The 25,835-nt window shown below is 39.5% G+C and overlaps 1 protein-coding gene across 9 annotated transcripts in view; it reads left to right on the top strand.

The window, feature by feature from the left end:
• Positions 1–25,835, top strand: part of sec31a (SEC31 homolog A, COPII coat complex component) — a 31,348-nt gene that overhangs the window by 1,389 nt on the left and 4,124 nt on the right. For 3 of the 9 annotated variants that reach the window (XM_053645108.1, XM_053645107.1, XM_053645105.1), the window contains exons 2-25: positions 2,431–2,510; positions 2,835–2,958; positions 5,375–5,573; positions 5,686–5,781; positions 6,040–6,180; positions 6,292–6,434; positions 6,629–6,728; positions 7,269–7,427; positions 7,519–7,671; positions 7,796–8,026; positions 8,182–8,256; positions 9,238–9,288; positions 10,736–10,924; positions 12,164–12,293; positions 12,442–12,620; positions 12,762–12,888; positions 13,253–13,398; positions 13,568–13,741; positions 18,576–18,767; positions 19,221–19,316; positions 22,393–22,486; positions 22,849–23,244; positions 24,707–24,742; positions 25,384–25,442. In XM_053645108.1, the coding sequence (XP_053501083.1) occupies positions 2,432–2,510; positions 2,835–2,958; positions 5,375–5,573; positions 5,686–5,781; positions 6,040–6,180; positions 6,292–6,434; positions 6,629–6,728; positions 7,269–7,427; positions 7,519–7,671; positions 7,796–8,026; positions 8,182–8,256; positions 9,238–9,288; positions 10,736–10,924; positions 12,164–12,293; positions 12,442–12,620; positions 12,762–12,888; positions 13,253–13,398; positions 13,568–13,741; positions 18,576–18,767; positions 19,221–19,316; positions 22,393–22,486; positions 22,849–23,244; positions 24,707–24,742; positions 25,384–25,442 (3,369 nt within the window). In that variant the 5' untranslated portion in view covers position 2,431. The remainder of the gene's footprint in view (positions 1–2,430; positions 2,511–2,834; positions 2,959–5,374; positions 5,574–5,685; positions 5,782–6,039; positions 6,181–6,291; positions 6,435–6,628; positions 6,729–7,268; positions 7,428–7,518; positions 7,672–7,795; positions 8,027–8,181; positions 8,257–9,237; positions 9,289–10,735; positions 10,925–12,163; positions 12,294–12,441; positions 12,621–12,761; positions 12,889–13,252; positions 13,399–13,567; positions 13,742–18,575; positions 18,768–19,220; positions 19,317–22,392; positions 22,487–22,848; positions 23,245–24,706; positions 24,743–25,383; positions 25,443–25,835) is intronic. The other 6 variants (XM_053645110.1, XM_053645112.1, XM_053645111.1 and 3 more) reach the window with 6 other exon arrangements.

The raw sequence follows: 25,835 nt of genomic DNA, 5'->3' as shown, positions 1-25,835 counted from the left end.
GCATGAAATAGTAGTGGTTTTTTCTTTAAAGATGAAGATTTAATAATAGTATGTAGGTCAGAAAGAAGAAGCGTGTTACACTGGATGTAGTGGAGTGTGATAGCACTTTTCTGTCATACTGTTTACATTTGTCATTGTTTATGCAAAACACAATGCTCACATCAGAACATGGTGTTTTTGTCTGGTCCAAGAGCATGCATAGGCAAATCTGTCTCCAAAACATGTTCATGCAGCTCTGGGAAAATGCGGCCTGCAAAATCTAGCCTAGACGGAGTAAAACTGAATTATTAAAATGTTTATTCTAATAAAATCTTGGTCAAATTCTGTGGCGAATTATATGATGTTAGTTATGTGCTGCAAGTCTGTTAATACGACTAAGGCCAGCTTTATACGTGGAGCTTTATATTTTTCCTGCCCGATTTTACTGTCACAGACAAAAATTGCACATTGTGAAACAGTTCTTTGGTTGTGAGTTAAGATAATCTTAAGTCTTAATGTGACTTGTAAAGCAACCGACAGGTGGACAGCATAGAATTGAACAAAACTCACGGGACAGCTATAAATATGTTCGCCGCTTTGGTGAAATGTGAACGAAACATGCTAATGGACAGAAGAAATATCCTTATTTCCTCAAGCTGGCACTGAAAGATGTTTCTGTTAATGTGACCCTGTTTCATGCATGAGCCTGTGTCATGCTGATTGATGGCATTAGCAAAAACAAAAAAAAGAGTACATTTTCTTCGTTAAAGGATCATCATTGTACAATCTGACACGGAGAGCACATTCTCTTACAGTCTTTTATAAAAGTCAGCCAAGATTTTATTTGTGATCATCTCCTTCAGAGTGATGAGTAATAGCCTTAAAAGACTGCTGAAGTGTTCAGTCTAAAACCGGGTTAAGGTTCTTTCACAGTAGTCCTATGATGCCGTAGTGCTACTCTTGATGAACTTTTTAGCCAGGTGTTGGAGCAGTGTTTATATTTTAATGTAGTTGGCCAGAATTTATGATATCGCTGGGACTTATTTCTTGGCTGTCTTTAGTCATTAAGGAACCATGGGGTTGTCAAGTGAACTTATCTAAGACAAGTGATTTTACCTCATGGCCGTTATTTACTTATATATATGTAATATATATTTTATTTTTATTTTTTTCTCCTGTGACAGTATTATCATGAAACCCACCCTTTTCAAAGCATTGTAAAGCACCCTTAAGTGGGTGCGCAGCCTAGCGCCCTGCCTTTTGTCATTTTGTCAACTCAAAGCATGTTTTTACTGCACGAGTAAGTTATTACTACAGACAAGAATATCAACTTTTTTTTTTTTCCAGTACTGAAAAAACATTACCATATAGTTAACTCACTCATAAAGGAAATGTCTAAGCACAATCATTGGAGCAGTCAGTAAACATCTGTGTAGAAGGTGTACATTTTTCAACACTTTTAATGTATTCTTTAGTATGAAAATAATCTGAAAATTAAGCTCTAAATCGATATGATGTGCTTATACGTTACGATATGTTGTGTTTATACGTTACGAACGTTGTCGTCTGGGTGTGGTTCTCAAAACAACACCCACAACAATAAAACCATCACCAGCATATTGTTAACAGCAGACCCACAGGCAGGAAATGGCAATCATATTAGTTATAACATAATTCATTATTATGTTCATAAAAGTTCATAAAAATAACTAAAATTTCAAATGTTTATCAACTGAATTCAACAGCTGCCCTTACACTTCCATATACAGTTATGGACAGAAATATGGTCACCTCTGCATTTCTGTCAAATAGTGCACTACTTCTCTCAGAAACATTAAGATCTCTGGAGATGGACTTGTAGCCTTGAGATTGTCCATGCGTTTCTAAAGTTTTGGTTCTCAAATCCTCAGACAACTCTACTTTCTTTTGTCAATGCTCAGTGTGGTACACACAACACGAAGGTTGAGTCACCTTTTCCCCATTTTAACTGGTCGCAAGTGTGATTTCTATATTGCCAGCACCTGTGAATTGCTGCAGGTGAGTTTAATTACAAATTAAAGAAGCATCACATGCTTGAAATACAATTATTTCTGAAGAATTTGAAAAGGTGCCAATAATTTTGTCCAATCTATTTCTGGAGGACTGTGTGGAATGTCTCAGATTTAGCTTTTTATTCTCTCTGCTTTTTTATTTTGTTGTTCCAATGCAAACAAAAGAAATAAACATGAGAATACCAAAGCATTTGTAATTGCAACAGTTATCTGACAGACATGCAGGGGTGCCCATATTTTTGCCCATGACTGTAAGTCCACAAGTCCCTTTTTTCTTAGTGCAGGTAAATGTCAAATTTCCAGTTGCTGGTAATTTCCCGTACACTACAAATGCTATAGATAGAGATCGATGCACCTTGTAATATACCATAACTCATCTGTCATGGGGTCTTTGTTGCAGGATGAAGCTAAAAGAGATAAACCGCACCGCCATCCCAGCTTGGAGCCCAGCTCAGCAGCACCCGATTTACTTGGCTGCAGGTAACTTTTACACACACACACACACACACACACACACACACACACACAGACCCTATTATTATCGTGCATACACACCCTTATTCTTCGAGCCTCTGAATGTACTATGCAGATACAATGGTTTTGTTCTTTTGTTAAAGGAATGTGTACTGTCAGTAAAACAAGAGTAAAGTTGAGTGTGTTTGTAACCACTGGTTACCCAAGTAATATCAGCAATAATATGAAGTCTCTTCTTTGTATTCATCTTCCAGTCTTGCTAAAACAATTTGGCTTTCTCTATTGTGTTTGGTTAAAAATAAAAACTTTTTTCTTTCTTATTTTTCGAAGGAACTTCCGCTCAGCAGCTCGATGCTACGTTTAGCACCAATGCCTTACTGGAGATTTTCGAACTGGACCTGGTTGAGCCTGCATTGGCCATGAAGTCATGTGGTGCTTTCTCCTCACCTCACAGGTGGCTCTTTTACATTATGCTAGTACTAGTGTGTGATGTTATGGGGAAATAATCATGACGTTGTAGTCGATTAGTTTCAAATAACAGCAGAGTCCAGTATGTTCATTCCTCTTATACCACAGAGAATTGCCAAAGTTTGCATTGATGAACATCACATTGTTCTTTTTAACGCTTTTAACGTTTCATTCATGTTGTGAAATTTCCTGTTATAACTTGCGTTGTAGGATCTCTATACAGTTTTTTTTTTTCTTCTGTCCTGCAATGGAAAACGTACTGACCAAGAAAGCTTTTTCAGACAAAAGATTTTTAATCTGTTCATTACTATCCTTAGATTATGTACCTGTGAATGAGTTGTTACTCTCAAAAAGATAATGTATTACAAAGAGCACGTTAATATAAACCTATGATTTCGATTACTGCTGGCAGAACTGTTGATTCATAGGAAATGAATCATCACCTTCTGACCAATCAGATTAGAGAATTCAACAGAGATGTGCTATAAATGTGGTTTATTGCATTTTAGGTTGAGTACAGTTATCAGTGTAGATTAGTCCAGGTTTAGACTTGACAGCTGTTTATGGGGGGTTTAACGACCCAAGGTTATTTAAACTGAGATTTTGATATAATTGGTCAACCATGAAAATAGTTTTTTAATCCAGATGTTTCTGGATTATATCTGGTTTACCTAAACACTGTTGTCTGGCATTCACTGGGGTTCTGATGCAGACTGCACTGTGTGTCAATGATATCTATTTATAGGGGTAGGCGTCAAGTAACTGTTCTTATGTAGGTTTAGAAGATTGCATCAGCTTATGGTGCTACTTCCATGGTTCAGGTTTCACAATAGCAGGGAAAGGGATGTTGTGGGTGAGTGCCTTCTCTAGGTGCTGGTCCTAGATATATAGAGTAAAGAAAAAATGCTAAATTATTTCTGCAGGTAAACTAGCGTCTTTGACTAAAAGGCTTCACTCTAAATGTGCACTACCGGTCAAAAGATTGGAGACACTTACCTGAAATGTTTGTCATGATCTTAAAAACTTTACGATCTGAAGGTGTATGATTTAATGTTTGATGAATGTAATCGATTTTGTAGACAAAAATATAATCGTGCTGACATTCATTTCTTTCATTAGAAAACGAACATTTTATTTGCAAGAAATATTGTTTTAAAAGGGTGACTTGGAGCGAAATATTCCGAAAAGCAGCCAATAAGTGTCCAGCGTAGGTGTGAACTCCTTTTAATACTGTTTAAAAAGCATCTCAGGGGGATTCCTCAAGAAATTGGTTGAGAAAATGCCAAGAATACATTTCTGGAAATTCCAGGCAAAAAGGGTGTCCACATTGAAGATGCTAAAATATAAAATTATTTTTATTTACTTGGGATTTTTTTTTATCACAACATAATTCCCATCGTTCCATTTGTGTTACTCCAGAGTTTATTATTATTGTAAAATGTGGAGAAAAAAAATGATTAAGAGTGTGTCTAAACTTTTGACTGGCAGTGCTATGCAAAAGTAAAGACACTTTAAACGAACATCAACAGTGAAAGTGATTTATAAAATTGTTTGGAAGGTATTCATCTATGTGAAAGCAAACCTTTGATGATGAAACATACCCGTAATTGGAGTCCTGTGTATTGACTCCTATGTTCAGGACAAATGTGAAAACATGTTTTATGCCCTGAATTATAGTGACTGACAAGACACTACAGTGCTAACTAGGGTTAAGGGATCTGCTCTGCGATCTGCAAACAATTACTGACTATTGAAGGACAACAGAGGCCTTACTGCATGTCAGTCATCCCTTCTAGTTATGTTTTTCCCCCTTTTGTTATTCGGTCTTGTTCTAAATTTTAGGAGGGTAAACTTTTGCTTCCATGTGTTTATACACTATATGGCCAAATGTATGTGGACACCTGACTGTCACACCCATATCTGCTTGTTGAACCACCCATTCCAGATTTAGTCCCCCTGTGCTATTATAATAAGCCTTCCCAGAAGAGTGGAGGATTCCACTAGATTTTGTGGCGTGGCTGTGAGGATTTGTGATCATGTTGGGCGAGGAGGGCTGGGGCACAGTCAGCTTTCCAGTTCATTCCAAAGGTGTTTAATGGGGCTGAGTTCAGGGCTCTGTGCAGGACACTCCAGTTCTTCTACTCCAATCTTGGCAAACCATGTCTTCATGGACATTGTGTCATGCTGGAACTGGTTTGGGCCTCTTACTTCCAGTGAAGAGAACTCTTAATGCTAAAGCAAACAAAGACATTCTAGACAATTGTGCTTCTAGCTTTGTGGCAACAGTTTGAGGAAGACCCACATATGGGTGTCATGGTCAGGTGTCTACAACCCTTTTGCCATCTAAGGTATATAATAATGGTCTAATGTCCCTAATGCTCTTTTTTTCTTTTTCTTTCCAGATACCACAAGCTTGTTTGGGGACCACATGGCGTTAATGACCAGGGCCTGCTTTCTGGAGTTCTTATAGCTGGAGGAGAGACTGGTAACATCATTCTCTATGATCCCGCCAAGATCATTGCTGGTGACAGTGAAGTGGTCATCACTGAGAGTGATAAACACACAGGGCCTGTACGAGCGCTAGACGTCAACTCATTTCAGGTAACATCTGATCTGTATTCTGAATCCTGCAGATACTATGTACATGGAATTACACTTCAGAGTTATATGTTGGTCAGACTATAAAAATTGTATTGTATTTTTATTTTTTTAGACAAATCTGGTTGTGTCTGGAGGTAATGAGTCGGAGATCTACATCTGGGATTTGAACAGCTTCAGTACGCCAATGACTCCAGGACCGAAGTCACAGGTGCACACATTGTATTTACATCTCCTATGTGGTTTTATTTATTCTCAGGAATTCTATTGAACAAAAAAAATCCTTTGGTAGTAAATTTGCCGTCACATACCAAGTTCATGTGGAATAATCAGTGGTACTAGAATGGGTTATTCATTTTAATTGCTATTATGTTTAATCAATATAAAGGATCTAGCATACCCCTGCAAGCCTCATGATTTTTGTTTTGCTGATTATTTTGTTGGTGGATGTTCTTGTTGCTATTGTTAGCCTCTGGAGGACATTAGCTGCGTAGCATGGAACTGCCAGGTGCAACACATCCTTGCCTCAGCCAGCCCCAGCGGCAGAGCCTCCATCTGGGACCTTAGGAAGAATGATCTCATTATCAAAGTCAGCGACCACAGCAACAGGGTCTGTCACTTGTCTCTTTATTTTTTATTTTGCTGTGTGCGTTAGGCGTTTGAATATGTCTGAACATTCAGAAATATGTGATTAAGGGAACATTTCAAACGATGTGTTTAGATGCATTGCTCTGGTCTGGCATGGAACCCAGAGGTTGCCACTCAGCTGGTTTTAGCCTCTGAAGATGACCGAATGCCTGTCATCCAAATGTGGGATCTGCGTTTTGCTACCTCCCCTCTCAAAGTCCTAGAGAACCACACAAGGTAGAAAAAAAACCCATTTGATATCATGTTGCAAAGTTCTAAATGTAAAATTATGTTGACCTTTTATGGAAATGGCTCAAACTCTAGCTCATGAGTTAGTTGCATTGTTTTCTTTCAACACTGTGCTGGGTGACTGAGATTTTTGTGTGTGTGTGTGTGTGTGTGTGTGTGTGTGTGTGTGTGTGTGTTACCAGGGGTGTTCTGGCAATTGCTTGGAGTTTGGCTGACCCGGAGTTGCTGCTGAGTTGTGGGAAAGATAACCGTATCCTCTGCTGGAATCCGAACACTGCTGAGGTTAGTGATTCTTGGGACCTTCTCACATCTATTAGTCCACATCCAGATTGATATGAATATTATAACACAAATTACTAGTACACAAAACATTTTGTGTAGTGTATTTTTAATTATTTATTTTTTTAGTCTGCAGCACGTCAGCTGTGATTTTTGGCTCATTGTACACCTTGTGGATTCTTTGATTATTTTGGTCCACACCTGAATGCAATTAATGTGTTCTGACCAATCCAAACAAGCCAATCACCCCAAAAGGGTAACATACTAAGGGTTTGATCTAAATGGACATATGTGAAAGGTCTCTATTGCCACCCTCAAAAACAAGCCACTATCGAACCCCACCGGGCCTCTTAGCAATGTAAAATACTTGCCTTTGATCCTTTCACAATATTTCAAACATTACTGTACCAGTATACTTATTTACTGATCAGAGCCTCTTTTTTAATGGCAACGGCTATGAAACTTGTTCATTATTTTGTGTGAATTATTGACTGATTTATATATTATTTGTGTGTATCTTGTGTGTGTGATTGTTTTAAACAGGTCCTGTATGAGCTTCCAAGCTCTCAGTGGTGCTTTGACATCCAGTGGTGCCCCAGGAACCCAGCTCTTCTGTCTGCTGCTTCTTTCGATGGGCGTATCAGCATCTGCTCAATCATGGGAGGCAATAATGATGCTGTCAACAGTGCTCAGGCTGATCAGGTAGCTCTGCTGTGACAAGAGGTTGCTGTGCATATCCTGGTTATGTTTATCCCCTATATCGCATCTACATGATCTGTTTCATGATTTGCAGGTAAGTTCCTCGTTTGCCAACATGGATCCCTTTGGCACAGGCCAGACATTGCCCCCGCTGCAGCTGCCTCAAACCAGCAGTGCTAACAGCACCGTCATACCACTGAAGAAACCACCCAAATGGATCCGTAGACCAGTGGGGGCTTCCTTTGCGGTAAGTTTAACTGTAGTCCATGACCGAGCAGAATCTTTTATGTATTTATTGGTCATTATTTGTGCTTCATTGGTATACATGTATAGTCTCTGACCAGTTTCGTTTTCTTTTCATCATCTGCCAGTTTGGTGGTAAACTTGTCTCACTGGAAAACATCAAGCCGACGCCACAGCAACCCCAGCAGCCCTTGGCCCACGTCGTCCACGTTAGCCAGGTTGTCACTGATACAGATTTTTTGGATCGCTCAAACCAACTTCAGGCCACTCTCACTGCCGGAAGCTTTGTGGAATTCTGCCAGAGAAAGATTGAAGTTGCGCAAAACGAGTTTGAGAAGACTATTTGGGCTTTCCTAAAGGTAATATATTGGCTATGTGCAGGCAGATGCTTGAAAAGAGGTGGAAGTAGAGTCATGCTTATCAGAGGCTAGAGCAATATTCAGGCTTTCATAGTACTTGATTTGTAATACACGTGAGATTCATGGAGCTTAATTAATTAATGTGTTATTCTCAGGTCCATTTTGAAGATGATGCCCGGGGCAAATACTTGGAACTTCTGGGATACAAGAAGGAGGAACTAGCGCTGAAGGTGATTCTTTTGCCTCCTCATTTCATCATTAATTCATCACTTCATATAATCATCCGTGCTATTTTTAAAGAGCAAATCTAGTAACGTTTTTGATTCTTCATTCGATGATAAATGTTTGAGAGAGTTTTATTAGACATTTCCATACTTCTGGATTCAACGCACCACATTCAGGAAAACCAAATAACCCTATATAAAACAACAAGAGGGAAACAAAACCTTAAGGAGTTTAGAAACTATGTTCTGCAGCTTTGTATAAAGCTATATATTAAGACGTATAACTTACAGCTAAGGTAGCCTACGAGTAGTTTTAGATGTCTCTACAACTATATCACAAGTGTGAGTTATTGTGTTTGAAATGCCACCTCGAAGTGCATTATTTTGTTTAACATTCAGGTCTGGAGTGTGTTATTCCACTTATACCACAGCGATTTGCCAAAAATGACAATGTTTAACTAGTTATTGAACAACACGTCACACATTGTAAAGGTTTATAAATAGATTTAAGGTTGCAGGAGGTCCGAGAAACAAGCTAATTCCTGTTCTTACTTACGTTATAGCCGCAATAGAAAACATCACCACATCAACGATTATTATGCACAACATGTTTTTTTAAAACCGTCTATTGTTAGTCATGTATCATGTGGAGCGTCCACCATACTAGTCCCTGTGTATGAGCTGTTACAATAGAAGCAATAACGTATTAGAACGAGCACATTATTATTAACCTGTCATTCATGTTACAGCCAGAACTACTCTCCTAGTCGTGGTGTTTTACAAAAAATAACTTGTTATAAAGTGTAATGTCACGTTTGGTATATTTTTCTTGAAATTAACTGGAGTCGCTCTTAAATTTGTTCTAAAGTGCCGTGTTCCATTGTTATTTGTAGGTGTTATATAAGACCTGTTCAGTAACCAGTTGATTAGCTGCAAGCAATCCCTGTAGTCTCAGACTAATACTCCTAATACACTGTGTGCTTTCAGATTGCTTCAGCGTTAGAAAGGAAAGACCTCAAGTCAGATGAAGGCAATGAGGTAAGGTCCTTCGTACAGAGTTGTAGACTAAACTACATATGTGATTGATTCAAAATTTGAAATGCTAATTCATTGATAATAACCGGGTGAATGGCACTTTTAATGGGGTAAATTTTGGCTCGTTATCTGAAGATCAGTGGGTTTTACAGTATCTCTTTGACGATTCATTTTAAGAAGTATGTGGTACTAAAGGTTAAAGCATTACTTTTGGTGTCCCGTATCATTTTATTTTGACATTTTTTTTTCTATTGTCAAAAATGAGATTATTTAAAACTAACATGCATTGCATTAATGCATCTGCCCCAGAGAAGATTTTTAATTTCTGACCAGTTCTCTGCATGCCTTCTGCATGTTTGTCATGTTTTTTTATCGCTGAGCATGTCTCTTTAATTTAATGGAGCAGTCTCTGCTAATTGTCACACAATCCACATCTGCTATGCCATCAGTTAAGGCTCAACCATCCCTTGCATGCTTATGTTGAAACTTTTGCTGTATAATCTTCTTTTGCTGAATTCAGTGCAACTTTTTACACCTCTTCCCAACCCTACATCTGGTCTAGAGTTCCTCTACTTCTGTACTCGACCCTGCCACCATACCCGATTGTGATCCTACACCTGGACTAGATATCATTCCATTTCCCAAGCTTGACCCCTCTGCTTTTGCCCCACTCAGACATTATGAAATTCTGCATGGGGAACCTGCATACCAGCCATTGGTTGAGCTTGGTGTGCAGGTTCTGAAAGAACCATTACTTGATCTCACACCTGATTCCTCTGGCGATCATGTTCTTGACCTCAAAGCCAAACCTGAGCCTTCCCTTTCATCTGTGTCTCTGCTCGATTTCACCCCACCGTCTGACCTCATCCCACCATCTGATCTCGTATCTGCTTTTGCACCAGCATATCCTGTTGAACCATCTCCTGATATGACACAGCAGGTTGACCAGTTTATATCTGAATCCCAGCCACAGCTGGTGCCTACAATTGCACCTTCTGGTGCTTTACATGAGCCTGAGTATGATGTGGTTTCTCTAGATCAAGAGACTTTAACTCACTCTGTGCCTGCCCTAGCTCCACAAGAGACTGAGATAGATTTACCGGTAGTCGATCTTCAGCTGTCAGCACCAGCTTTAGATCCATGTTGTCATCCTGAATCAAAGGTAGTTCCATCATGCATCGGTGATGACTTTGCATCAGCAACAGTTCTAGACCCTGTTCTTGAACAACCACAGTCAATGCCATTATTAACTCCACTTGGAGATGCAGAAGAACCAGTGTTATTACCTGCTGTTGAGCAGCAACAGTCTCGTTCATCTCCTGACCTCACAGATGAGGCTGGACTTCAGTTAGAATTTGCAACTCCAACATCCCTCCAGCATGTACCAAGCTTCTTAGCTCAGCTTGACCCACAGCCTGTTCCCATGTTTACCCCACCCATTATGACACAGCAACCTGAAACCGGCTTGACTCCAACGGATGAGTTAGACGTTGCACCCCAGACGGACTTCACTCTTCCTGTTAACGGTCAGCCAGAATCTGAGCTGGATCTGAATATTACACCGTTAGTTGAAGGGGAATCCAAGGATGTGGTCCAAACTGCCAATACAAGTAAAGAGGAGCCAACCCTGCCAGAGGAGGTACCCTCAACCTGCCCGCCGTAGTCCAGTCCTCTCCCACAGCATCCCTGTGTGATAGCATTATACTGCCCTGGTTTGCTAATCTTCACTCATTGCAAAATATTAGCTATTTGAATTAAGAATTAAGCTTAAGGTTAAGTGCTCTGAAACATCATTCGGGGTTTCACACAGGAATGCTGACATGTTTTGTAAATTCCTTCCAATTATGTTTTAATTAATGAAGGCATGGCATTAAAAATCATTGTAGATTAACCATGGTGCCCAAAGATTTGGTTGGATCAGTTTGTACTGGGACCAAATCCTGAATACCAAATGTCAATATTCTTTTATATGGATGTTTTTGTATGATTAAATAAATTATTGCAGCTTTGAATTCTGTTTTTTCAGTATATCTGAATTACAAAACTAAAATATACAACTATAAACTCTTAGGGGTAGTTTCCTGGACATGGATTGAGCCTAATCGAGGACTCATTTGAAATGCCGACAGTGATTCACAATTTAATGTCCTTAAACTTGGTCCAGGAAACCGGCCCTTAAACCCATACCCTATTGCACATTGTACAAAATCCTTTCCTTTGTGTAAAAAAAAAAAAAATGTCTATCCATTAAGCCTGGTAAATCTTCTGAATGTAAACTATTTATTAAGCAACAGCTTTATTAGTTTCATTGTGCATGTTTTGGCTTGAAAAAAATAACATGATTGTAGATGAAATTTTCATATATTTTCACTCTGTGCAACCAATCAAATGTGTAAACTAAAGCCCACATTTAAAGGCTGCTTTATTATTGCTCTGCTCTATCTACTGCTCCTGACATTAACTTACAATTATGCAAATTTCACTTTTAAATGTGTTCCTGCAAATGAACCTGAATCGTTATACCTTGCATGTATTGATCAGGGGGTTGTGTGCTCAGTTTGTAAGAAGTTTCTGCACTGGAAATCCATTGTACAAATAAGTCATTAATAAGTAGAGTAGGATAACAAAAACAGACCGATGCATTCAGTCAGAACATTCAGCATTGTTGTTATCTGGCTGAACACTTTTTGGCAAATGTATTTGGTGGCCGAACTTTTGCTTCAACCCTAATATGTAAAGTGAGTTTTTAACAGTGTTGAATATTATTGGTTATGCTGAAGTATTAAGGTATTTTTGGTGTTCAGACAAAAGTTAAATGATAAAATTTAAAAGTAAAGCTGGTTTTCTAAGCCTTTAGTAACTACTGCCATACACCCAGGTGGAAGAGAATGGAGACATAATAGCAGAAGATGCCCCTGCAGCCGAGGAGAGCCCAGAGCTTGCAGAGATTCCTGTTGCTGAAGAGAAACCTGTTCTGCAGATCCCATCTAACATCAAAGTTAACCAAGGCAAGTGTTTATCATTAGAAATTGGAGACCTGTGCAATTTAATGTCAGTTAAAAGGATTGAATTTATTATGAAATGTAAGTCTTTGTTTGAGTTACTGTTTGAGCTCTTCTAGTAGTCCTAATGGTTTTGATTGGTTTGGTGCCACAGATGTAGATAGACTGATCACCCAAGCACTCATCATTGGGGACTTTGAGGCTGCGGTCAGCCTTTGTCTCCACGACGACCGGATGGCAGATGCAATCATCCTAGCCATCGCGGGTGGACCAGAGCTTCTTGAAAAAACCCAGAAGAAATACTTGACGAAAACTCAAAGCAAAATTGGCAAGGTGAGGCAAGACATTGGAGTTCATATATTTGTGTTGCGTCTTCCTTATTGTTGCTTTAACATTTTTATCTGAGGCTCTAATGGCAAGAATTTATTGATCTAATAGTTCTGCATCAAAATCTGTCTGCTTTTCACTTTGTAGCTCATCAGTGCTGTGGTTATGAGGGACTGGTTGAATATACTTGAGACATGTGATCTTCAGAACTGGAAGGAGGCTCTGGCTGCAGTCATAACCTATGCCAAACCTGAGGAGTTTTCCTCCCTATGTGGTGAGTATAATGTGGACTGGGATATTCTAGAATGATCAGATTAATTTATCTCACCACTTTTAGTCCATCTTGAATGTTTTCTTCTGAATCCGAAGAACAAAATGGGTCCCACCTACTTGTGTAGGTTATTAGCCTAAAATCAACAGACATATGCATTATGAACAATAAATGTAAAATCTGGGGCAAGCCATTGTTATGTTAATGATATGATTATGTATGCAGATGAGATTTTTTGCATCACACTGTTCAAAAAATCAGATTTGTGCCTTTAAAACTTTTGTAATGAGAATGTTGCCATAGAGTCTGAAGAGTAGACAAATGGAAGCTCTAAGCTGATGGCAGACATGGTGGTTTGTGTGTTCAGGGCTGCTGGGCTCCAGGCTGGAGGCTGCTGAAGACTCTGCTCTGCAGGCAGAGGCCTGTCTTTGTTACATCTGCGCTGGTAGTGTAGAGCAGCTGGTGTCTTGCTGGTCCAAAGCACAAGATTCTAGCAGCCCTCTCTTACTGCAGGTAAGGCTCCAGTCTAATGAAAGCAAGGACATTCATAAATGCATATAAAAAAAAATTCTAGTCCTGCTTGTATGACAGACATTCTAACATCTGAAACATTTAACCATAAGTGATTTGACTGATGTTTTTGGTTTGTTTTGATTTTAATTTTTTTTTCTCCTCTGTGAAGGACCTGGTGGAAAAAGTGGTGATACTGCGGCAGGCTGTGGAGAAGACTCAGAGTGGAGTGGCCCCTGCTGTAGGCACCCTGTTGGCAGAAAAGATGAGTCAGTATGCCGGCCTGCTGGCCTCCCAAGGCAGCCTGCAAACCGCCATCTCGTACCTGCCCACCAACACAGATCAGGCAAGCACAATCAAAATTTCTCTATCATTACTAGGAATATACCAATCTTATTATGAACATACTAAAATGCAATTTTATTCTTGGCATTAGCTAGTTAATAGATCATCTTCACCGTAACACGCTTTAATCAAATTCTGCAACAAATAAAGTGAAACAAAGTCTATATCAGATCAGTAAAGCTCTGGTATGGAGAGAAAAAAGATTATTATATTTACAAATGGTGCCACAAATGAAACTCACAATCTACTCTTTTGTTTCATGCAAATATTTTACAAATTAATATTCCAAATTTCGAAGACAGCTTTTGCATCTGAATATTTCGACATGTCACTGGGAGTCACATTCAGACAAGCCGCATTTAAATGATTACATGCTGTTTCGTCTTTTTCACTGTCCCGAGAAAGCTGCTCTAGTGTAGTTCAGCAAAAGAAATGCAAAAAGAAATGACTAATTTTCTTGTCCATTTAACACCGCTAAATACACTAATTTCGTCTCAATTTGAATATTTATGTGCTTTTCTAGATTGTTATTAACAGGGTTCATACAAAGTGTTTGAAGCACTTGAATATGTTTTTTAATTGAAGTCCTGGAAAACCTTGAAAATAGCCATTTTTATCTAGTGGTGCTTAAAAAGTGCTTGAAGTAAATTAATATGAAATTGCTAAATAACCAGCACGGTGCCCGCGGGCACCAGGTCGCCCCCAAGGACCACATGAGTCGCCCGCAGGCCTGTTCTAAAAATAACACAACTCACCAGTGAGCTGCGTCTAAAATTTGACATGCGTTTCTAATTAAATTTAATTATTTAATTTTTTAAAACTGTCAAATTTTTATTCCCATATTGAAGTTGACTATTCCCATATTGAAGTTGACTATTCCCATATTGAAGTTGAAAAGGTATAGTTCAAAGGTTAGTTCATGGAGAGTAAGCTAGCGGGCGCAGCGAAGACGGGTGGACTGAATGCGGTTTCTTGCCCCAAAAACATGGCCGAAAAAAAGAAAGAGAACTTATCATTTTCACAGTGAATGGGAGGAAGAGTTCTTTTTTACTACTGTGAAAGAAACCTGCGTGTGTTTAATTTGCGGGGCGACTGTGGCGACGGCAGAGCAGCACATTGTGGAGAGACACTTCACTATGTGTCACAAAATCTACCATGCTAACTACCCACTGGGCAGCGCGCTACGGGCAGAAAAAGCCCGTGAGCTAAAGGCAGCTTTGGGTAAGCAGCAGTCTTTTTTCACGAGGCCGGCGACAAACACCCAAAAAGCAACCGAAGCCTCGTTTAGAGCTACACATTTTCTGATAAAGAAGAAGAAGGTATTTTCAGATGGAGAAGTTTTCAAAGAAACAATGATGATAATTGCTATCACTGTACTTAAAGACGAGAAAAATGGAACCGATCTAATCTCCATTCTCTCCGATGTCCAACCTGGGGCATCTACGATAGCTAGACGAGTGTCAGCTATGTCCGGTAACTTGGCCGATCAGCTGGACCAGGATCTGGCAAAGTGCAGGTGGTTTAGCATCCAGAGCAACGAGTCCGTGGACAGCAGCAGTACAGCGCAGCTGTTGGTCTTTATCCGGCTGGTGTTTGATGATTTCTCCACAAAAGATCTCCTCCTGACACTACTACCCCTAAAGACAACTATGAGGGGAATTGACATTTATAACGCAGTGAAGGAGTTTTTTGTGCAGAAAAAAGGTAGCGTTGGAAAAGCTGGTAGCGGTGACTACAGACGGGGCTCCTACTATGATCGACCGACATACAGGTTTCATCGCTCGCTGTAAAGGTGACCCAGACTTCCCAAAATTTCTGCATTGCCACTGCATCATTCACCAGCAGGCGTTATGTGTAAAAGTGATCGGCTTTGGGCACGTGATGACTCCCGTTGTGAAAATCATAAACAGCATCCGCTCCAAAGCGAAACAGCACAGGATATTCAAGGTGCTATTGGAGGAGATGTCAGCTGAATATGGTGACCTGCTGCTACACACAGAAATCCGATGGCTCAGCAGAGGATGAGTTTTACTTCGTTTTTTGTCACTTTTGGGTGAAATCAAAGAGTTCATGCAGTCCAAAGGTGAAGACGTGTCGCTGCTAGAGGACACAGAGTGGACACTTGACCTTGCATTTTTAACGGACATTACTGGGAAACTAAACCACTTGAACTGCGAGCTGCAAGGCAAGGGTAAGACTGTTGTTGATATGATAAGTGCTTTAAATACATTTAAAGCCAAGATGAACATTTTCTCTGTGCATATACAGAGAAAAAAGGTGCTGCACTTTCCCTCTGTGCAGTCGGTGCTGAAAGACAATGCTTCTGCATCTGAGACATTTGACAAAGTTGCAGAAAAGTACTGTCAAGTCATAAACAGATTTGTGCAAGAGTTTGAGAATAGGTTTTGTGACCTTGATCAGCTTGAGTCATGTGTGTCATTCATTTCCAATCCTTTCATGAACGTGGACATAACGTGCATTGCCGAGCAACTAAGTGCAACGTTCAACTTGGATGCTGAACAGGTGGAGCTTGAAATCGTAACATTGCAAAATGACCTCTACCTCAACGTCTACCAGGCTGCACCAAACTTTTGGTGCCTTGTTGACACAGAAAAGTACAGTGGGGTATGCACAGCAGCTATGAAAGTTACCAGCCTGTTTGGTTCAACCTATCTCTGTGAATCAGCGTTTTCTGACATGAACTTCATCAAGAACAAACACAGAACACGCCTCACTGATGCACATCTGCAAGACTCGCTCAGAGTTGCAGTGTCAAGTTACACACCAGATTACAATACACTGGTGAACAGCATGCAATGCCAGTCTTCCCACTAACAAAGAAACAGATACCAGATGTTGTCAGTGGCAACATGGCAGTGCCATGGCAAAGTTGAATTAAAATATTGAAAAATTGTGTTCGATTCGAAAGTGTGTTCATGAAATGTATCAGATGTAATTTTGTTAAATGCCGCAGATTTGGTCATTAGTTCAAAATGTCATAAGATTTATTTAAAAATATGAAAGTTGATTTTTCTCAAACATTACATAATTGATTAACTTTTTCAAACATGGTGCAACATAGTTCATGATTTGTTAAAATGGTTTGTCAGTGGCTAGTGACAATGGGACATTTTTCCTATGAAATGTTGTATAAGTGATCATCTCAAAATTTAAACAATTGCTGCGATTAATAGAAATAAAGTGTTGAATATTGATATTATCTGTTTCCCACTTTGTTAATTCATTGTTGATAATTATTGTGAGAAATCATTAACGTGATCAGTGTCTTCACATAGATGAGTATCATTTATCATCAATAATAATATATAACTAAAGGCAAACTGAGCAAATTTGTTATTTCAGAAGAGTGTATCAAACTGGTAGCCCTTTGTAAGACTCAGTACCCATGAAGTAGCTCTCAGTTTCAAAAAGGTTGGTGACCCCTGCTTTAGTGGCTCCTTTTTTTTTTTTTTTTTTTTAAAGTACATAGTGACAAATTTGCCAACTTTTTGTAGCAGTAAAGAGCAGCAGCTTGGAAAAGGCTTGGAAGTGACTGCTGGTTCACATGTAGTTTTAATGGGACGCGCTTAGGTCGCCATTTCTTTCTCATTCCGTTGTCTTCAACAGAAAAAGAAAAATTTGTAAATAAGAACACCTTTATTGGGAATTAAAATGCAGTATTAAAACTGTATTCAATTAAAACAGTATTAGAACTGTATTAACGCAGTATGTGAGCACAGATTAGGAGAGAAGCAAACCGATGTAAAGAGCCGACACTAGGCAGAATGCAAATACAAGGCAATGACGTAAGGAATATGCTAATTAGCACATGACATCATCTTGTGACATTTTGCAACGTTCCAAGTTGTTGGCAACAGTACTGCTATCACTCACCTGGAGTACTGTATATTGAAGTTATGGTGAAGATGAAGCAATGCCTGGGAAATGCACATTTAGTCCAGCTTGGCTACAAAAGGTGCCATGTAAAAAATTTGTTTTGATGTCGTTTTTGTTTGTTTATTTATTTATTTATTTGGAATTTAAAAAAGAAGAAATAAAGAATGTTTGACAGACATCTCATGTATAGTCCTTGAAAACTAGTGCTTGAAAAGTTCTTTAATTTCATTACGAAGCGTCTGTACGAACCCTGTATATAGTACTAATACTATTCAGTTTTCCTATTCCAGTTACTGTCTGAATTTTAAAAACCTCTCACATTGAATGTTCTATTGTCAAATAGTGTGAAGTCAGTGTGACTGAACATGTGGTACAATTGTGAAGCCTCTCAAATGAGTAATGGGACATCAAGACCTGATTTAGTACTCTTGGCATGCTTTCACTTATGCAGACTTTAGTCCATTTGAATCAAACCCTGGTTTGTTTTCCTCCTCAGTGCGATTTGTTTAGGCAGAACACATTAATGACACTCAAATATGGATCAAAACATCTGGTCCAAGAGCATTTGAGAGATGTGGTCTTGGTCTGGTATCACATGACCTCCAGTGTGGTTCGATCGCAGTGAGAAAGCGATTCAACCCTGAATGAATCTGAACCAAGCATGCTGTGTATTATGGGATAGAAGCAGCATTTTTTTTTTGTAAATGTGAGGACAGAGCTACAGAGCTCTGATATATATAAGTAAATTATATATATATATAAATAAAATTAGCTCTGGCTTTTTTTTTCTTCTTCTTCAACTTCATTCAATTATGTGCAGTGTGCAAACAAAAATTGTGCTCTAAATCAGACTCGGACTAATAGGGTGTGAAAGGGTTCTTAGACTGTCATTAGACATTTAACATCATCTGGATGGCTGGGATTTATTTTTTCCCCAGGTTGCAGTGCAGCAATTGCGAGAGCGTCTGAGCAGAGCACTGGGTCAGCATGGATCAGCGCCTGTACACAACAGACATCCGGTTTCTCGTGCTGCTGTGCCTCAGCAAACCTACACACCAGTCCAACCTCAGACTCAATCACTGCCTCCTCAGCCCACTCAGGCGGCTCCTACACAACAGTATTACCAGCAGGTACTGATCTCTCACACACACACACACGCATACATTTATACACTCCTATCAAATACACAGTAGGAGAATCCAGAATAAATGTTCTGAGATGAAATACTTGACACATTTAATAGTACAGTCTTGAAATATTGTTTTTTTAAATTATTATTTATTACAGAATATTCAGGATAGTAGAGTTGACTTAACACGCACAGTTTTATTTTGCATGCCGCCACCTTTTTTCTTGGAAATGATATGACCTGTGTAATTGGTTCATTTCTTTCTTAACAGTGAGTGTTACACTCAGATGAGGGATTTTAGACAACCGTCAGTACTCCTTAATGTACAGCATCCCCCAAATCACTCTGACCTCCTTCCTTAAGCTTTTTTCCCCCCATTTGCATCCTATCCATTCTCCTCATCCAACGGCAGCCACAGTGTGTGTGAGTGTGTGTGTGTCTCTGTTGTATTCAGGTTAGGGCTGCCTCTACTGTCACTTCCTGGAGTAACCAAACCCCAACCGTTCTGCCCAGTGCCCCTCGTCCACTAGCCCCAGCCAAAGACCTGCAGGTACAGACGGAGCTGTGCCCGCACCATACACATGCACAACACAACATACCTCTTTTTCCCAGGAAACTGGAGTGTTCTTGAGATTTGTTCTTACCAGAGGCATGTTTAAGGCAGTCAGTGAGCGCATTATATAGTCATTTTTGTACCAGTCTTCCTGCTGTGCTGTGTGACGATCTTCCAAGATTCCGACCCTTTCATATTACTAGTTAGCTAACCTTAGAAATCTTCATTATACAAAATTAAACTCGCGATGAAGATTCTATCCAGACTACTTTATATTTTTCTCTCTGACTTGTTCTAACAAACAAAAGATAAACATCTTAGGGTGCTTTCACACAAGGTGTTTTTTTTTAACATCCAGTATGTGTTTTATCTAGAATTCTATGGGAACTTTCTAGAAAGTTTGTTCACATAGGAGCTTCCAAAGTTGACAAAAATGTAAACTTACCAGAAGAGCTCAGAGTGATGTCAAGTGCTTTTGCTTACCTCTGACCAGCACGTATGTACTTCCAGTGAAAGTGCAATATAAATCTTTTCTAACTGCCACTTATGTTACATCACAGGGCAGCTGAATGCACTTGGAGGAAATCAATAACTGCTCTCTTCCACATTCATGAGCTCACAGATGCCCATAATTGTTGTCACTCTTATTGACAGGAGAGTGGGTAATGCCATCATTCCCACCCGGAGAACACGGCTAATTATGCTCTCTTGGGCTTCCGGCAATGGCGTAATTCAAACTAGTGGTCTGTTGTGGCACTTGGAAGCCCAGGCTAGCTTTTTATTTATTATTTTTTTGTGTGTGTGTGTGTGTGTGTGTGTGTGTGTGTGTGTGTGTGTGTGTGAAAGCACCTTTGCTTTGTAAATCCTAAATAACATGCACTAATTCATCAAACAAGAACCCTTCTCTCTTATTCTCTTTTGCTATTTTAGTATTTAGAAAGCCATTTCCAAACTGAACTGTCGTGTTTCTTTGTGATAACCGCAGTACTGACTCGAATTTACAGACCTGCAATACTATAGACACGCTCACCCGAAATCTCCCACAGTAAATCACAGCGCTGACTCCCCTCCACCCCCAAACCCATCTCCCTTCAACTCTCAGTAGGATGCACCATGTCCCATTGTCAGTCATGTCATACTCTTTAGTCCATCATGAATCTTGCATGTCAGACTTACTTTTTTTTTTCCTGTAACATCTATATTTGTGCTTTTATTTGTTTTCACAGTTTTCACACTGTGCCAGGAGCAGCTGCTGATCAAGAGCTCTTTTGATATTTTTCCAATGCTTACTCTGTCCATCTGCATGTTAATTACACTCTCAGTCCTCGTATTATGCCATGAATATCTTAAGCAGCAACTCGTATACGACTGGTCCAAAGGTTTTTCAGTCCATTCGGTTTTATTTTTTCCCCTCTGCCTTGTGGTAATTTAAAGCAAACTGTGGAACAAATGATGCGCAGCTGTATGTCAGATGGTAGGGGGCGATGTAGTATGTTTAACGGTTATGGCAATGTTGGCCTTCTCAGTAGAAGTCATAGAAGACTACATATGCAAATAGTAGGTTTCAGAGTTTTCTGTGGGGATTTTTCTCTTCTTTTTTTGTTTAAAGAAACAAAAAAAAGCCTGTGGGATTATAAACAGGCTTTAATTATAACGTTTATTCATCATGGCATTATATTGCAATATCTAGCAAAATAATTGCATTTTGTTACATTGGTCCATATTTTGCATCCCTGTTAGACAGCATTGCATTGTATCAGTGCAGGATACAAAAAGCTTTTGTAATGCAAGGATGTTTTTAAATTAAGTTCAAGCCTCAATTAGTCTGATCGATAAAATATCTTTTTACATTTCCTATGACTGTAGGTACTATGTGGAACTTGCAACAGTTTAAGGCTATTTATATTCTTTTCATATAATACATTGCTTTATAATACTGTCTAATCTAATATACACATGACTAGGGCTGTGACGGTTGCCATGACAACCGCACCACCATGGTGTTTGTCACATCACACACCACAATTAATGTTTCTGCTCGAGTGGGCAATATGACGAGCACAAAGTACAACGTTTTGTATACAAGTGTAATAATAATAACAGTTGCAATATTAATTTGTATTTATAGCCTACCATATAGCGGGAGGTTTTATGTTAATACACAAATTGCGTAATCATTATCAAACACTTTATATGGTGTTGTCTGTTAGTTTGGCGCAGGTTGGTTTGAACGCAGCAAAATCCAGTCAGGCGAATTCTGCTATTTCACTTCGGGTTCTGCCGCTGTGATGAATCTTGTTAGAAACCAAATGTTACATCGGTGATCTGGAAACCTTTTGGATTCATGCCTAGTAAGAGAGGTGAACCAATAAATTTGGATGAAGCCATATGTCGGCTTTGTGGGGAAAAATAAGTGTTAACCAGGCAAACACTAGCCTGTAAATCTCAGGAGACATCTCCAGGCATGTCACCCGGCCTCGGTTTTTATTTTAGTTAATATTTCCATTTTTAGCATATTATTTAGGTTACTGTCCTACTGGTGTTTCTTTCAGTTTTCTAGGCTTGTGGTATACTACACTTAAAAATAAGAAATTATTTTTTTGTCAGAGAAACTGCGACCGTGTTTCACTCCATCTCTTTATTATCCACTTCTCCTCTCTCCTTGCGAGTCGATCACGATACTGTATCCCACAGCGCCCTCCGGTGTTTCTCATTGCAATAACACGACACAACAAGGTTGTATTGAGTTGTTGGAGCTAAAATAAATCCTCACCGCGGTTGTTTGGTCATTAAAGCTGCCACCGTCACAGCCCTACACATTACATTACATTACATGGTGCATTATCAGTGTAATCCTAAAACTATTCCTACATGAAGCTGATTTACAATCTCATGCTTCGTATAAAATGGTTAAAAATAATTTTATTTTGACCTGACATGACTTGATCGTAGGTCTTGGTGCCAGATGAAACCTGGACCCCATTCATGAAGAGCAGAGGTCATGATGATTTGGTTATGAAATTATTTATCATACCTCTCCTGCTTTGTTTTCTTTTTCTTGTTTCTTGTGTAGAGTGAGCCAAAGCCAGCAGCTTTCCCTTTGCAGGCTCCAGTGAGTGCAAGTCCTGCTGCCTCCAATGCGTTCATGTACTCGCAGCAGTACCAGAGTAAGTGTTCAGATGCACCTCAGCTTCTCAGACACACATGCACAAAGTGGTTCTTAACCATTGACCGAACTGGCAAACATCTTTACAATGTTTCTGGATCTTTTTCCATTCCAAAGAGAATGGAGGAAAACTCTGTTGGAATGTGCGATGGCTTAAATGTTAGAAAACATTTTGACATGGCTGTTGATAATTTCTGCATGAGAACATTTTTAACAAATGACTGTATCCATCTTTTTTTCTGAATGCTAAAAACTAATTACATTAGAACTTTTTCATACTGTAAAGGATCTCTGCATGTTTGGCCTTTTGGAATGTGTTTGACTGCATTTGCCGACTCTCTGTCTTGTTTGTGTAAATCTCAGCCTACCCCCAGGTCCAGCAGTTCACGCCTAGCGCTGGGGGACCAGCAATCTATCAACCTCTCCAGTACTCCTCCTCTACATCTGCTCCTCTTCCTCCTCCACCTTCATCTTCTGCTGCTCCTCCTTTCTACCCCTCTCAGTTCATGCCTCCTGCCTCATCTCAGGCTGCACCACCCACCTTCCCCAGACATCCTTTCTCTGCAAGCCAGCAGGCTCCCAGTGCACCCCCTCTCTCCTCTCCCTCCACTGCATCCTTCTCTCCTCCTCCTTTCTCATCGGGAGCCTCGTTCCAGCACGGCGGGCCGGGTTCTCCCACTGCCTTCCTCCCGCCTCCACCAACCGGAGCCTCAGGTACTCAGGCTGAGCCCGACATGATCCCAGCCTCCCAGAGAACAGGTCTGCACCACAGTGCCTTCACTTAAAACTCTCTTAAAACACTTCCAACGACAGCCTCAGTCTGCTGCTTTCTACACGGACAACTAATACAGCTCATTGTACCACAGATTTGAGGTTACATGAGCTGTCCCCTTGCTTATACGCATTCTTTATCAGAGTGGTTTTTGTGGCTGAGGTTTAATTGTAGTCGGGTGCACGTAGGAGCCGTGTTGAGCAGCAGACATGCTGGGTTTTTGACTCATTGTGTAATCGGTCCTTGAGTGACTTGAATTCTGTGAAAACACAGTAGTAACATTAGCTAACTAGGTAGTTTATTTTTAAACGTGAGCAGTAAAAGTGTGAGTGGACTTTTGCCTCTGACACGGTTAAACGTTAGCTTTTACGTCTATCTGTTTATCTTCAAATGTTATTCTTACTGCTGGAGAGTAGTTTTTTTGTTCTTGTGCATTATTGGAGCCTTGTGGTCATGAGATCACCAGATTAATATCTTTTTCCCACTTAAACACCTAACCATCTTCCAGCCATTACTCTTGCGCCTCACTATTATGGTTCAGGTGTCCCAAACTGTGGGACGTGGTTGCTAAAACGAAGGAGCAGTTAGCATAAGAAGAAATGGATGTGATTACTTACATTTTATGTGAATTAGTTCAGACCTTATTAGGGTCGGGGAGGAAGATACATGTGTTTAAGCTGAAAGATTCACAAATAAAACAATTATTAAAAAGAGTTGTACTTTGCTTTAGGGATAAGTTAGGTTTTTTTAAAAAAAAAAAATAAACAACCTACAGAGTGTCCTGAAAGTCTCCATTAGCAGCACAGGTGCAGAGTGAAAACAAGTATGGTGGAAGGCGGTCTTGAAGCTGAGGAGGAGTTTATCACTAAACGAGTAGCTATTTATTCAATCTGGAGCTGGTTTGGTTACAGAAAATCAGTTTAATTTTAGATCAATGTTTGTGTTTCTGAGGCTCTCAAGACTGCATGCAGCTGTCACTTGTAGCCAAAAACAGTGGTGAATGGTACTATATTTAAAGCGTCAAAAGAACTCGTTATCCCAATAAATACCAGAAAATATCGTGACATAACATTTAAGGACATTAGGGGGCGCTTCAGTTCAGTTATTCTCTGTGTACTACCTCTATAGTCCGGTAAAGGTCCAAAGAAAATATGAGCTAGAAAGAAAAAAAGGAAAAAAACCCGGAATCACAGTAAAACCAGTGGATTGCTTCTAATTATATCAGTCTATCCTCTTTCTAAAATGTGAAGGTGGTTCTTATATATGCAGAACACCCTATCAATTCATAGGAGGCTGCTTTAGTCTTTCATTAATCTGGCCCTTTCCCTGATTTCCTGTGCGTTAAGTACAAGAACGCAGGGATAATGATTGTTCCCGGCCAAATCCGATTTTAACAAATAGACGTGGCTCAATTCTAGAAAGCACATTTTGATATTGTTTTGTTCACAGGGGGAATTACCCAAGATGCAACCTGGTTTTACGAAGGTGAATTTTCATATCGGTTGTAGTGCATAGTATTGTATAATGCACTGTAATCATGCTGTGATGACAATTATGTGATGGAATAATTATGCAAAATCAAATATAAAAAGTCCTGCTATGGAAATTTGGGGCAAATAATGGAAGCAATCGGTTTATAGCTTAAATCTGAGACTGGAAAGGCATAATGAGCATGACCAGTTGCCCTAGATTCCATATCTGATAAGTGCAGTATGCTGATCAGCCCTGTGCATGAAGACCAATGTAGGTCAGCTCTTACCCTGATGAAAATAGGGCTGTGGGTGCAGCAGTTCTGTTTTTCAGCACTGTAATGTACTTTTTCTTCTAAATTTAGTGCAGTGTATTGCACAGGAATTGTCAAATCAAAGCCGTTTTCCTCACTATTTTTAGAATGCATTTAAGATGACCAAGCATTGTAATTCCTGCACACCTGTTTATTTTGGCTGGTGCTTAAAAAGAAATCATTGATTTTGTTTAACCAGCTTTCTTGATGATGCATTAATGAAGATGCACATGCTGTGACCAATCCTCATATGGCATATTGAATTAAGACCAAAAGTGTTAGATAGTTTAGCATAGGCTATAAACATGATTAATGACATTACCCGTCTCCTGTTCTGGCTTAGGGCCCCAGAACGGCTGGAATGATCCTCCCGCTCTCATCCGAGGATCCAAGAAGAAGAAGGTGGGTTTCATGATGCGCTATGCTATCTAATGTTGATGGATTTGCTCACTGTAAGCTTATAGAAAAGCCAAGTCTATTGGTTCTTACTAGGGATGCAGTGATACCGATGCTCATTCATTTGTGCTAAAAAAAAAAAAAAAAAATTGCCAACCCAACATTCAATACCATGTAATTATACAGTTGAGGTCTTAAGTTTACATAGGACTTGCAGAATCTGCAAAATGTTAATGTATTAAATGTTAATGTAAAAAAAAAAAAAGAGGAATCATAAAAATTGCATTCAGTGTTTTATTTAGCACTGCCCTGAATACGCCATTTCACATAACATATGTTTACATATAGTCCCATAAGACACATTAATAACTGAATTTACACAAAGCTCAGAAGCTACAT

This window comes from Ictalurus furcatus, chromosome 16 (assembly GCF_023375685.1).
Source record: "Ictalurus furcatus strain D&B chromosome 16, Billie_1.0, whole genome shotgun sequence".
In the NCBI taxonomy this organism is placed as follows: domain Eukaryota; kingdom Metazoa; phylum Chordata; class Actinopteri; order Siluriformes; family Ictaluridae; genus Ictalurus; species Ictalurus furcatus.
Note: the sequence above shows the minus strand (reverse complement) of the source record. Positions and strands in the feature narration are given on the sequence as shown.